At 39.2% G+C, this 15,320-nt stretch overlaps 1 protein-coding gene across 1 annotated transcript in view; it reads left to right on the plus strand.

Annotated features, from left to right (window-relative positions):
- Positions 1-6,912, plus strand: part of ZPLD1 (zona pellucida-like domain containing 1) — a 21,582-nt gene extending 14,670 nt beyond the window's left edge. Inside the window, exons 7-10 of the mRNA XM_009993355.1 lie at positions 149-320; positions 1,671-1,779; positions 4,731-4,760; positions 6,737-6,912. Of these exons, the coding sequence (XP_009991657.1) occupies positions 149-320; positions 1,671-1,779; positions 4,731-4,760; positions 6,737-6,912 (487 nt within the window). The remainder of the gene's footprint in view (positions 1-148; positions 321-1,670; positions 1,780-4,730; positions 4,761-6,736) is intronic.
- Positions 6,913-15,320: the final 8,408 nt, after the last annotated feature.

Below are 15,320 nucleotides of genomic sequence, written 5' to 3' on the forward strand. Positions count from 1 at the left end.
TGTTAGACATTAGGGCACTGTGTTTTTTTTTTCCCAGGAGCTAAAACACTGAACTTGCTGCTTAAGTTATCTTATTTTCAGCTAAGAGCTTAGAAATGCTAGTCTTGCAGCTGCTTATCCTAGTTTTAATCTTCTCTACAAAAACTAGCTGTGACAAGGACCCTCAGACGACTATAATTGAAAATGGCAAGAGCCAAATGGGCCGGTTTTCCTTTGAGGTGTTCCGCTTTGTGAAGCACAAGAACCAGAAGATGTCTACAGTCTTCCTTCACTGCGTGACAAAGCTGTGCAGAGCAGATGACTGTCCCTTTCTTGTGCCAGTAAGTTTCAGTGGATGGAATTTGCTGTTGTTTACCTGGATATAAAATATGCATACAGGAGTTATTCTGCATTCAAATGCTTTGGATCTGTGGATAGCACAAAATGAATGTGACTTACAGCATCTGAAGTAAGGATGTTTTTTGTGTCTGAAGGAATATAAAACAACTAGTGAAGAACAGAGCAATTAATATTGTCATCTAGATATAGAAAAATAGTAGACATGCAAAACACAGGTTGTTGAACATATGAGAAATTATCTCTTAGCCTTTTGGTCCTTAATTTTTAAAAGTAACAACTCTGAGACAACTTCAGAGCTGATATTCTTAGTATAGCATCTAAGGAACAAAGTGTCCACAATCACAGTGGATATCTTAGAAAAGAATTTATGAAAAACTTAAAGCTATAGTAAGTGCAGCTATATTGACAAGGAAAATTTGAAAGAGTTGCTGATAGTGAAAAAACCTAACTTTTACTACATCCCCTATAGTTTATGATCACCTCCCTTATAGTTTGGAAACTGCTGTTTTGAAGTCAATTATGTTCAAAAATTATCTCATTTTAGGAGTGTCATGAACAATAAATAGGTTTTGGAAACTGAAACATTTAAATAAACATATAAGCACAGAATATTCTGAGTTGATTTCTTCAAACTGCAGTATCTTTTCCTATTGAATGACTTTCTGTTTAGAATTTTTAAATACTATCAGTTCAGTAACCTTCTGACACTTTGTACATGATTTTACACTTTTATGTTACACTTGTAAATAATTAATTGTTTCCATTGGGCATTTATGTTCTGAGGTTTTTAAGTTATTTCAAAGAAGGTGAAATTAAATAAATGTTCTTGGTTGAAGCATACTTGAGTACCCAAGATTAAGGTAGATAAGTTAGAAATGTTAAAGATGGATTCCAGGTGATTGAGTGCTGGAGATTTGTTTTAATTTAGAACTCCATGGAAAATGAGTGAACTTTAGCTTAGGGAGCTAGCTTTAGGGAGTCTAGCATGTTTTCTAACTCTAGTCAAGCAGAATATTTGTTGGGGAAAACTGTCTGTAAACAAAGCTTTGGGGAATTAACTACTGAAAATTTAATATACTATAAGATGGATCTTGTACACAACAGCAATGTAGTTCTGTAAATGAAGTGAGGCAAAATACAACAGGAAGCCAAGCATTTATAAGATACACTTCTAGGGAATATCACAGCTGCTTTTATTGCAAAGTAATTTAATGCAATAAAATAAAACTTGTAGTATTACTTATAAAAGTGTTTACATTAGAGCAGGAAGCACAGAAGGGCAATAATTCCATTCCACTCTGAAACTGTGATTGTTTTGATTAACTGCTCAGATTTGCAGTAACAGAGAAAGAAGAGACGCTGGTGGGAGAACAACCTGGAGCCCTCAGAGCACCTCTGGCAATGCTGTAATCTCTGCTGGCCCCATCATTACAAGGAGTGGTAGGAATGAGCAAACTTTTCCTATGGACGGCTGGAATTTCAGAAACCTGGGGAAATGTTTTGCAGTTTAATACAAGTTTGCAGTAACTTGGAGAAAGGGTGGATTCCTTATAAATTTGAATATTTTTTCCCTGCTGTTGTAGTCTTTGAGTGAAATTTTGAGATAATATTTCTGTTTGACTCCTGCTTCCTCCTTGCCCCAGTAAAATCACTGTGGGATACTTTTATGCATATGAGACCATTATAAAAGCCCACATTCCCAGGGCTTTTTTTTTTTTTTTGGTTTGTTTTGTCAGATTTCACTTATGATAATGGAATTTAAGTGTTTCAATTTAATTTGGACAGCTAATTAATATTCACTGTCACTTTCTGCTCACTGTTTATTCCAGCCTCACCTGTTGGTTTTTATCTAAGTGTTGTAAAAAATTAACACATGGTCTGCTGAGCCTTCAGCTATCAGAAAGAAACAGGACTAACACGTTGCAGTCTAAACAGTATGGGCCAAATTCTACTCTTTCAAATCTTTGAAATCTGTGACTGCTGCTGGCAAAATAATAATTAAAAAATATTGAAGAAAGTTTAAGAGATTCCATTTACAGATGTTTAGAAGTAGTTGCAGTTAAGCAACTGATTCAGTCTTAGATTTAGGAAGCTGAGAGCAAGACTGAATCCTGTCTAGGAAAAAAACAGTTGAAACACTTGAGAACAAAATCCTTCTTTATGTACAAATATGTGTCCACATATACAAAAAGAACAACTGGCCCTCCAGAATAAGGAACCATCTAGTAAGAGGCTATAATTAGAAGAAAAACTCTCTGTTATAAGCAACATTTCTGCAATAAAAATGAGTATTTTTGTTCTGCATTATGCATAGTCCCATTTGAGTTGCTGCTTTCTGATTAGTCAAGAAAAATTGGAAATAACTAGCTTCAAAGTTGCATACATGAGTACTTATGGGAAATGAATGACAGATTTACTCAGACAAACAGAGAAATGCTGCCGTAGGCAAGGAATGGAAACTCTAAAAGCTTGTTATATGAGCAACCCCTATTAGGTAATACAGTTTATGATTCACATGCTGGAAATGCTGTTTTTACAATTTAAAAAAAAAATAAATCAGCCTCATAAATTACATTTAAATACTGCATAATTTCAAGGAAAGGTCTTTCCAGGATAAATGATTTTATAATTTCTTGACAACTATTGAGGTTTTTTTAAAATGGAAGCATGAATAAGGATGGAGATGGAAAATAATATTTTTTAGGTGTGCTCTACGTGAGTTATGTGGCTAAAGCTTTTTAGATTAGACATATTTCTGCATCTCCATAGCATGCTTTTTGAGCATGCCATTTCTGCTGACAGTAAGATGACTTGATGGGAAGTACTCTGAAAAAAACCATGGGCTTCAGTTCAGTACTTTGCCATGAATTGCCTGAGTGGCATTGAACAAATCAATGTGATTTGCACTTCCCTTTTCTTTCTGGAGCAGAAAGAGTGAAGTAGGATTTCTTCCCACTGACCTTTCCCATTATGGAAGTAAGTGTTTTAAAAATGTGAAGTTCAGGAATACTATAGTCAAGGAAAGAAAAGAGGGGGAAGGTGATGAGAGAACTTGAAGAGAACTGTCTGGTTTTGGATGGGGAGTGCCAGGGTGCAGTGCTGGCTTTCCCTGGTGTGGTGCTGTATGGAGGCACCTGCGCTATTTTCAAGGCGAACTCCAGTCCAGCTTTAGTACAGGTACATTTGTACAAAGCCCATCAAACCTGCTGCAGCTGACTCATCATAGTACGTATCCACAGTATGAGGTCTGCAGCTGCATGGATGTGCAAGTTGGTGCTGCATCTATCCTGGCACTGTCGGTGTCTGCAGAGGCACCTTGAGTTAGCCAGGGCCACCTATTACTCTAGTCACCAGTTGCTCTGGTAACAGAGCTGTTTATGCAGTTACCTTGGTAGGAACTGAGTAGTGCTGCTGTGAAGGAATAATGCTCCTACTCCTGAGTATTTCTGAACTCTTATTTCTAACATTTTGTTCTTTCCAGAGAAACTTTATTCTTGTTGGTTAATCTAAAGTAAGTCATTACAGGAGACATACAAAGAAGAAAATGTTTTAGTCTGTGTGTATAGAAACAAAGCAGGTACTTACTTCTGAAGGTGAAATTGTGTAGCTTTTGATGGATGTCTCACTTAAACTTAGAAGACAGCTGCTCAAAACAAATGTTTACGTGAGCTGTGCTTACAAGTTGCACAAAAAAAGCAAAAACAGTGACAAGAAATGTATTTCTGAGAGGGGTAATGGTAAGTAAGTAAAAACTAAATCCAAATACAAATATTTCCTTGAATATAATGCTACTATGTAACTGTCAAGAGAAAAGTGAGCCTGGGGAAAGGGCATTTTTGTAGTAATAATTTATTGTCACTGATACATTTTTCCTCAAAAAATTCAGGTAGTGGTTTTGGTTTTGGTTTTTTTGTTTCTTTTTTTTTTTGTTGGTTTTTTTTTTTTGTTTGGTTTGTTTGATTTGTTTTCCTATAAAGATCTTGTAATATGATTAACCATGAAGGGACTTGCATATAATACTGTGCTTATGGTTGCATTTTTATTGAGGGACCAAGTAGAACTGGCCCTATTTTCATTAAAGGGTGGTTTTGTGAGGGTTTTTTTTTTATTGGGATTTTTATTTTGTTTGCATTTTTTTGTTTTGTTTGACACAGAATGCCAAATACCTTCATATTGGTGTGCTCACAGTAAAAAAAAACTAAGCAATGTCATGCAATTGATGATATTGTCCTTATTCTACCAGACGTTAAAAGCTGCTAGTGAATGTTGCAAGTATAGCTGATGTGCTTTGAAAATAAAGCTAGGACTATTGGTTTATGTGTTGCAAGGAGGGGAAGAGGTAGGTAGAGATATTTGTAAAATATAACACATCCTGGTTTTGTTTTATACAGATGAGACGCCAACCAACAATTCGCAGCTTGGTAAGTTAATCAGAATTCCAAGAAATACAAGAGAGGGTCTGAGTGGAATAGAACTGAGGAGATAAACCATTTTGATTGAGCTCTACGCACTGAGGCATTTATTATTTTTTTTCACTTGTTTTTGTCATTTAAATGAGACAATATTGACATGCTATAAAGAAAGCAATTGGTGAATCTGGAATGCTCATTTTAATTTGTGTACCCAGCCCCACTGATGCAGCAGCTTCTAATTCCTCTCATGAAACTGAAATGAAAATCTGCTGCTATGACATATGAGGGTGAGGGAACATTGCAACTGCCAGATGCACAATCTGACTTAAATAGTAAAATCCTCATGCCACACAGGAGTAGAGCAGCAAAATTATTATTATGGTGCAGTCCAGCTCAGTTTACAGCTCAAAGTCAGAAGAGGTCTGCTTTCAGTTCCTGTTCTCCTGGCATTTAACCACAGAAAGATCTTATGGCGAAGCTGGCATAGAACTTGTGGTCAGTTAGGGCAATGTAGGATGTAGGCAGCAAGGAAGATCACCCTAAAACTTCTAATTTTTAGGGTGCTTCTCCTTTGGGCACATGGAGGACTTGTTTCAGCCTGTCTATATTGTTCTCTGCTTGTAACAAGGAGCAGCTAATAACTAAGAAAGGATGGTCCGGGTAACCAGGCAGTCCTTTGGGTTATTCCACCTCTTACTTTTTCATAATAGGACCGAGTGGCACAAGCAACCTATCCTGTCCTCTGAACTCTAATAATAGTTGTTCCATTCTTTTCTTAACTTAGACCACATAAAAAGCAGCTACCTTTCTTTCCTGGCATGGAAACAAAGTTCTCCCTGTAATGCATTGTTCCCTGGTGTCTTCCTACCCTCAGATATCATTAAAATAATAAAAAGCAATTTCTCCATTTGCTGCATGCAGCTTGCTGTGTTAATGGCTGCTACCTTTCTTTTCCATCCAACAAAAGGAGCAGCCCTCTCTTTCCACCTCAGAGCTGCAGCTGTTCCTGTGCCTGCTGCTGTCCCAGTGGAGAACATAGAAATAAAGTGAATTGGGATTACTACGGTAGTGGAGAGAAGACAAGTAAGGTCGGAACACAGTGCAGTGTTGAGAAGAGAAGGGCAACCTCATCAACAGAACTGACTTTTTACAGCTTTGCTGAGGAGGGAGGGATTGATGATGTTGAGGGCAGCTAGCTGCTTTCTAAGAGAAGCAGTCTGGTTTCTCATGTAGAAGTTCTTTTGTCATTCCACCTCACTCTCCGTGGCCAGTACTGGCAAACACAGCTCTTAGACAAAACTACATTGGTGCTTTGGGTAGAACCTACCCAAAGCTCAAATGTTTTTTTTTTCCCTTCTGCTGGAAAAGATGGTATGGCTGAATGTGTGTGTTCTAGTATCCAGGAATTGTTCCATGAATAGCTTGTTGAGCTACACTAAATAGCAAATATGCTACCTCTTGTACCTGAGAATTGATACACACATTAAGAAGCCTTCTGAGAAGGCATGCGGATGAACTTAACCATAGCTCAGCTGTCTGGTGCCAGATATGCTTGCTAATGATTTATTTACACTTTGAATTGAGATGTGGGTAATTATATTGGGGAAGAAATAATTTCATTAAGTCAATTAGGCCACAAATCCTTATACCTCTGCCTTGATAGTTCTTGGACAATGACAGTCTTGCCTTAAATAGCACAGGTCAAGGTTAGTCACTAGCATATCAGCAATTATGCCTTAGTATTCTTACTGTCTTACTGCCTTTATCCCCACACATGATGAATATTGAAAGAACAAATAACTATTTTCAAAGTATACTTAGATAAGCTTTATCCAAGTATGCAGGTGCTCATTCTGGAGAGCAGTTTTAGTCCCTTCATTGTAATTATACTGTATATAGGGTGTTGTAATGGAAATACAGGAGTATTTGACACTGCTGAGAGGTTGTAACCAAATCTTATCTGTGCATTTTTGTTCTCTTTACAGCTCATCCAGATGGACCTCCTTTCCAGCTGAACTCAGTCACCAGTGCACTGATTTCGGGTGTTGTTGTCCTAGGAATCACAAGCATTTTCTTTTTTGTATGTTCCCTAACTCTTCTGCACAGAAACTGGCCTGACAGTTCAGTCTTGAGTGGCATTCGAAACCCAGTTTTCAATTGAAAGTGATGATTTATTTGCACTTTTCCTTTGGGGTTGCCTTTCTTGTCCATGAAATGTGATTCCATTAAAAAACAATTTTAAGGCAACAGCCCAGCTGTACCCAGCTTCTATTCCAGCTATTCTGTATTTGTAGATTTGCTAGATGTTGTGTAGGTAAGCAGCAGTGATATTGGTAACAATCCTAGAAATTGATGAGAATCTTGATTGTGTTTTGTGATCAGACTCTATGACATTATGCTCATGGGTGTGCTGACAATAGAGCTCTTGTCTCCAGCTTCCCAGTAAGGTCTAGAAGCTGAAGATGCTAAAGGTGAACCTTTCCTAGTATGTCATTCTTATACAAAACCTGACACATTCAGAAACATCCATAAGTCCTTAAACACTGACTAAGATAAGGATCACTTCTATTTGATCAGGGTATTTTAAAAAATAATTTATAAAAAACCCCACAAAACAATTGTGTCTCGGGAGAGACTTGCTTTTGTCTGTGTTGGCTAAAAATAACCCCAAGGAAACTTAGAATAAGTGACTTTTGCTAATTATTAATTTGAAAGTAATATATATCTTCCATTGAATTATATCTTCCATTGAATTGTGGTGATATCATGTAAAGGACGTATTTTGGCTGAGTATCTTTGAGTCAAATAGTTTAGGGCAAATTGGAGTTGGTCCCAGGGAACAATGCTGCAGTTCTTGAGGTAGAAAGAACTTTTTTTTTCATTGACTGAGAATCAGTGAAAACTTTAAATATAACTAATATTCAGCAGAAAGTTAACTGCACAGAATCGCCACATCTGCAATCTGCAGTCAAATTCTAACCCTGGTGACTGCTCCAAGGGGAAAAGTATTCTTTCCCCTGACTTAAAGAGGCAAGCTAATACAAACAAGTAGTGCCCAGACTTTCCACATACAAAATTAATTTTTAAGCACAATTTGGCAGTTGAGTAAAACTCTTATTAATGTCCTAATTTGTCAAGGCCAGTTTTGCCCCAGGAGTTTTGCAGTTACAGAATCGCCAGGGCTGGAAAAGACCTTTGAGATCATCCAGTCGAGCCTATGACCTAACACCACCACATCAGCTAGATCATTTACCCTTGATGCTTAACCATAGACCTGTAACAGTAGACCCTTAACACTAGACTCTTAACCCTAGACCTTTTAATCTAGACACTTACACATCTAAGATAAGTTCTATGATAAGGCTTTTCTTTCTATGGGAAGAGTTGTACGTCAGCACTCATTTCTTCAGCAGCTTTTCTGTATGGATTAGACTTGACTGCATGGATGAAGGGAAGAGGGCAGCTAGAAGGGTAACAGGCCTCAAGCAGTACCCTACTGTTGACTATAGTTACTCTGATAACCATCAGACTTACCTGGAGTGAGTGATCAGGTGCCCTCGAATAGGAACAGAGGGCAGTGGCATAGCTATGTAGAATAGACAAAAATGCTGGTACTAGAGAGGCCACTGTAGACACAACATATATTAAGCTGGACTGGATAGACAGTTGGGATTTTGGTCACACGTACAGCAGCTAAATGTCATTTTTCATGTACTGTACATATTGGCCCAGAAACACCTCATTGATATTTATCATCATTCTGTGTTAACCATGTCTGTGTTTTCATCAATGTGATGCAACTGACTAATGATCTGGGCTTTTTGGCTCTAAAGACAAATACAGACTTGTTCTCAGTTTTCTCTGATCCTGCAAATGCTGTATAAAGGCCTGTTGTTCTCAGAGTCCACTGTGCTGTAGTGTGGTATCCCTAACAACCAATACTGTACCTATTTTCATCCAGTCTTAATACCTCAGAAACATTTTTTGCACTTCAGGGGTTAGGTCTGATGACATGTAAAACATGATTGTTTAATAAAATTATTTGAAACATTTCAGAATGAATTCTACGTCTGAACTGTTTTCCTCCCCTGTCAAATTGTTACAGCATTGTACATGCTTTCAGTGACTTCATTCTGCAAAGATGAAAACTGGACATGCTTTTTAAAGTTAGTTTGGCAAGACCTTTCAATATATAAGATAAATTAATATAAGTATATGCTTACTGGCCTTTAAAGGAGGATGATGGATTCTGGAGATTTATATCCCAGTCTGGAGGAGAAATACATTCAGATAATCCATTTTCATTTACTCATAAACACAACCACAGAAATTCCATTAATGTAATTACTACTTCATAAACAGTAGCTTTAGCGGAAAGCTTCCAGTGATGGAGAAAGCCTTGGCCATCCTTAATAAGTTGTTCCAACAGTTAATTACCATCTTGAATAGTTTTAAAAAGACTATTTCTAATGCAAATATGCTCAGCTGAACTTGCCAGGCATTAGAAACTATTGTGCCTTTGTCTGCTAGACTGAGGGAGACCCTTTTTCTAACACAGATCCTGCATAATGTGCATAATGTGGTTAAAAAAAAAAAAAGGTGCTGATATCATACTTGTCCTATATTAATTTCTCAGTATTTCTGGAAATATAATTTGTTGCTTTCATATTGAGAAAAGTAATGTAATTAACGAAGACTTGTTGACCAATCTTTTTGAGGCTTGAGTAAACTATTACAAAAATTGAGTTGTTACACAAAATTGTAATATTGAAAAGGTTTTTCTTAAGTTTGTTAAAATTTCTGGAGTGTTTTGCTTTTGTGAAGAAGCAGATGAGATTTTATTCATTGTGTAACTTTTCCTCACGTAAAAAATATTAGGTACCAAAAGGTGGTCCCATACCAGTTAAGTTAATGAGAAGAGTTTCCACAGTTATCTGTAGTAGTCATTACTGAGCTTGCTATGGATTTAATGTATTTGTCTTCATCATTCATTAAATGAGATAAATGCCTCTTCCTCCTTGGTAAAGGAACATGGAGAGTCACAGGTGGAAAAATTATGTCTAATACCAGGTGTATTCCTTTGCAGATCTGACATGAGAATGCTTTATGAATGATTTTTAGGGGAAGGGAAAACTGGAGGCAGGTTTCCCAAATATTTCTAGCAGGGAGAGGGGTGACTGTATTTGTAAATACATCCCCATCCTGGTTTGTTTGAAAGAAGTATACAGGTATTTAGCAACACATGAAGGCCAAAACCTGTGACCCTCACAAGTTTCCAGAAACAGGTTAGGTAGAAGTTGGGTGCATGTGCATGAAGGTCACATCCTACTTCTTAAAGGGCAGGATGATAGGTGAGAGGGAAAGGGGAAATGGATTGAAAACATAAATTACCTACAGTGTGCAGGGGCTTCTGGCACTCGAGATACCAAGTTTTAAATGGAACAGTGAATTAAGAAGACACTTGTGCTTTGGATGAAGGAACTGTGGCCAGACACAAAATGGGGGTCTCACAGGTGTCAAGTGCAATTGAATTATTAAAAGAATAGCGGCTCTTCTGACAGAATCACTTCTATTGGGAATGCCCATTACATGTGTTTTGATGCTGTTTTTGCACAGAGGTCATGTTTCTGCAGGTAAGCACAGTGTGCTAAAATGTTTTCAGGTTGGTGACCCACATTGGGGGGCAGATGTAAAAGAAACTGAGTGAGACTTTAAGCTTAGATCTAGATCTTGTAGTATTTAGTAAATCTACAAAGAGCTGTAAACACTTTCTCTCTTTTGAAAGATAAAAGTGGCATATCCAACTGGAGCTATGCGCACCAGTGTTTGGGATAAATTCAGATGATATCTGAGAAACTGATCTTGTTGAGAGAACCTGGAAGTAAATCACATTTCCCACTTCATTTTCCAGGCAGTATTTTTAGCTCTCAATATTTCTTAGGGTGCACAACTATGCTAGATGAAGCAGCCTTACCTTGTTGAGCTACTCATCTCTTCATCTGGAGGAAACATAGGCAGGAATATTGTGTAAGCTAGGAAATGTTCCAAGTGCGACTAATTGGTCCTTCCTCAGTTTACTATCAGGTTTTATTTTGGTGCCATCTGGACCTTTCCCACCCCTTTCAGGAAGGAAGAGGCAGGATGGAGGTGGAAGAGACAACAGAGTAGCTCTGCACAGTCATCGGTGGCTGGACTGGGTGTTTGATCCTTTGGCAGTTTCAAGATCGTATCATGGTTCTTTGGCATGATGTCTCCTTTGAAATTTTTTTATAACTTTTCTGTAATTTTTTAGTTGATTATATCTTTCCTGGTCTTTAAAATAATGTGTTTGCACAATTAGGAATCCTTCAGATAGTGAAATGGAAAATGTAAGGCAGAAACGTTTTTGTAGTGACTTATCTTGTGAAGAAGGTAAACTAATTACTTCTGGCAAACTGAAGAGGGTTACTGGCCAGCCAAATTTTAAATACTGATATTACATTTATAAACTCTGCTTTTGGACTTCATGGTGTAGTGTGAAAAGTACTTTGTAGAAGTAAGAAACAGGATCCACAGTAGTCCTTATAACAAAGAACTACTGTAGCTCAAACGTTCTGCAAGTTCACTTGCAATCCCCTGCTAAAAGGAGAAATCTGCAGTGATTTGGACAGTGATGATGGCTGTTGTTATAGACATGCAGTATTCTAGCCTCAACAGGAATCACACTCTCTCTTTACATGCTGAACTAGCTTACTGATGTTTAGACTCTATGTCTTTGAGGTTCATTTTTGAAAATAAAAAATAAAAAAGCCTTTCTTCAGCATGTTTTGAACCCCTTTCTCTGGACTAGAGAATGAATTGGGAAAGGCCCTGTGTTCTTGCCAGCAGTGTGCTGTATTTCCCATCAAGATGGAGAGGCTGAATGGTGTCTGTTCCAGATATTGTTCAGAGTGGCTGAGGGAATATGTGTGTTTGTGTGACTGTTTTCTTCTTAGTGCTTCAATCCCGTCTTTCTTGAATCAAGCTGAGGTCTGTCTCTATTCAGTCAATGTTATTATTCTTAGCAGTTGGTAATACCTGCCTGCTCAGCAGCTGTTTTCAGGGACACACATAATTTTTGTGATTTTTAAAACTGTTTTTTTTAGAACATAGATTGTATTTTATTTTATTTTTTTTTAACTTATGAAAAGGAATGAATGAACTGGATTGACCAGGTTACTTTAGAAAGCAAATATTCCTGATTTATTGTTTTCCTCTCCAGATTGTAGTGGATTAAATTCTGATCCTGTTAATTTGAATGTTACTTGCAAATAAATGTGAGGGCAAAAATGTGGTGTTGGATCTGTACTGGATGATCCGTTTAGCACTTATGAGCATTCACATTCAGCAGGTGTGTATTGTGCACAAGCTTGCATTGATTCTGGAGCCAGTGACTTGTCAGGCAGTAAGTACTTACCATGTACTCACAGTTACTACCTCACTTGCAGAGTAAAATCCTGCTTCTAGATGTCAGGGGCTGCACAGCTGAGTCAATGCTGTGGGATGGAGTAATGCCTGCAGAGCTGCCCTCCCTCCTTGCCTTGCCCCGAATGTGGACCAGTGGGTTGCACATTGTCATGACAGCACTGTAACTACTGCAGCCAGTGCCATAAAATGGGTGGCCAGGACAGCTGCTCTCTATCAACCTCATTGTTATTTCCTGGTGCCTCTAAGGCTGTGGGTCCGGGTCTGGTAGCACATGCTGTGCAACTTGGCAAAGCAGGAGCAGATCCTTGGTGATGCTTTTGCTGTTTGCTTCTGTTGCTGCACACTAATATTGCTGAGTTGTTGTTCTGCTGCATGTGAACTTCATGCAGATTTGCTCTGATTAAATACTCTAACAGAAGTGCATGAATTCATGGGAATTCACTGAGTAATGCCCTCTCTGGATAACTGTGTTTGCTTCCACAAACCCATGCAGGGCAGTGAGCGGGGCGGATGGCAGCACTATAGCCTTGGGTGCAGCAAACCCCTGCAGAACAAGCTGCCGAGATGTCAGGTTGTAGTTGTATTCCCTGTCTTCAGTCTCCTGGGCCTCGAAGGCTGGTGTGACATGGCAGGAACTGATAATACTTTGTGGTATCTATGGGGCAGCCGCACTACTGTTCTTGGCCTGGTACACTTTAGGACAGTTAGTGCATAACACAGGCTCTGTAGTATAATCTAGGAAGGACTGTGTCATCCTAGGGAAATCCACTTTGATACTGAACCTCCAACAAATGGACAGAGAAAAAGCTTAAGCACTCACATACTTTCCTCTTCTACACTTCTCTTCTGCAGTGGGAACAGGTTTTTTGCTTCCGTAACACTCTGATGTTCTCATCACAGCCAACTGGGAAAATACTTTATCAGTACTTGCAGAGCACTGCACTGGTACACTGCTCAGATAAGAACCTCTCTCCAGGAGCCTTTGCTAAATTAATTGCACTTAATAAAGGTGTTTCTGGTCTGTCAGGTTGAATTTGTGGGGGTGGCTTGTGCCTTGGCTTTTAATTAACGTCAAACTCAGACATGCTTTGAGTATAGTCCTGTTTCAGTAACTACTCTAATTTTAATCCTTTAGAATAGGAATTGCTGTGAGCTCATGTTGTTGCTTTGTCTTTTCTTAGCATTTTTCAGATCTGCAAGTTCTTTAAGCGTATTAGGCTCTCTCCAGACTGAACAAACTCCATTCCCTCTGACACTGCCCATAGGACAAGGGCTCCAGACTCTGACAATCTTGATGATCCTCCACCAGACGTGTTCCGGTTTATTGATGTCTTCCTTTTATTGGGGGACCAAAAAAAAGGTCACAGTATGTAAATGCAGTGCAAAAAGTAGTGAACAAAGGGGACAGTTACTTCCCTCAGTCTATTGGCCATGCCTCTGTTCACACAGCCCAGGACACTGTTGACCTGCCTTGCTGCCAGGGCTCACCTGGCTCACCTGTGCAGCCTTCTGTCTATGTAAGGATTCCCAGGTCCTTTTCAGCAGAGCTGCTCCACAACCAGTCAGTCCCCAGCTTGTGTCATTGCAGGGGCTATTCACACCCAGATACAGGTTTTGGCAGTTGTCCTTGTTGAATTTCATGAGGTTCCTGTCAGCCCATTCCTCCAGCTTGCCCTGGTTCCTCTGAATGGCAACCCTTAAGTGTATCAACTAAACCCACTAATTTTCCGTCATCTGCATATTTGACAGGAGTGCACTTTCTTGCCTTCTTCAGGCCGTTTATAACGACTTTAAACAAGTAGGCTCCTGCAGTGCTCCATTTATTGCTGGTATCCAGGTAAACAATAATCCCTTAGACACTACTCTCTGAATTCAGTAGTCCAATAAAATTTTAGCCACCTAGCTGTTCACCCATCCAGACCATAATCTTCAAATTGGGGTAGAAGAATGCTGCAGAAACCATATGGAAACCTTGCTGAAGCTGAGGTGAATGAAGCATGCTGTGTACTCGATTATAAAGTCAATCATTTTATCAGCCCCATTTTACCCTTGGTAAATGCATGCATATTTTCCCCAATTACCACTAACTCCTGTGTGTGCCCAGAAATGTTCCAAGAGCTCTTCCTGTGTGATTGCTACAAATGCTGAAGAGCACTTGGAGTTCAACCCAGGAGGCTGAGTGTTGTCACCTGCGATTAGATATGAAACTCGAGGTTGAAGTCTGTTTCCCATTCACCAGCCATCACACTTGCCTGCTGTTGCTACCATTCCTTCATTTGCCTAACTGAAAGAGGTTGTTGCTGTCACTTCAAGGTTCATGTTCTGTTGATCATGTATGTTAGGGACAGTAATGATGCTACACAGTGAAGGTTGTTGTATTTGTTTATTTTTAATTGGGAAATTACCTCAGAAATCCAATCCTGAGAGAAGGTTAGTGTTACAAGGTAAAGCACTAAGAAGCTGTGCTCAAGCAGGCTGTATTTTCTTGGAAACACTCTTATTTTTCATGGACCCTCACTTTGGGAGGCACAGGATCACCTTTGTTGGGTAAGACCTTCAAGCTCATCGAGTCCAACTGTTAGCCCTACTCTACCAAGTCCAGCACTAAGCAGTTTTTCCAAGCACCACATCTAGATGACTTTAAAACACATCCAGGGATACTGACTCAACCACCTGCCTGGGCAGCATGTTCCAAAGTCTGACAATCCTTTCAGTGAAAAAGTACTTCCTAATGTCTAAACCTCCCCTGGTGCAGCTTGAGGCCATTCCCTCTTGTTCTATCACCAGTTACTTGGATGAATGAGGGTAGTTTCGGGCAATGCATGAAAACATGTTTACTGCCTAGTGGAGCCCTGTCTCCTTCACCAAGGAAGTTACAGTTTCCAGTGAATGAGGCAGGGAAGTGGTTTAAGAGATGATGGTTGCATGATTCTAGGCTGCCACCTTAGACAGTGCTTCTGAGTCAGTCTCTTGCTGTCCATGGCTGAGTTGAGTTGACAGATTGAATTGAGGACATGCACTGTACCCTACCTCTTAGCATTCTCCCTGAATCCTGTCTATTCAAGCCAAAACCTAAATCCTTGGCCTCATTCCTGTTATAGCTGTATACTACTCTGGGTGTCA

This window comes from Chaetura pelagica, unplaced genomic scaffold, assembly GCF_000747805.2.
Source record: "Chaetura pelagica isolate M959 unplaced genomic scaffold, ChaPel_1.0 scaffold101, whole genome shotgun sequence".
In the NCBI taxonomy this organism is placed as follows: domain Eukaryota; kingdom Metazoa; phylum Chordata; class Aves; order Apodiformes; family Apodidae; genus Chaetura; species Chaetura pelagica.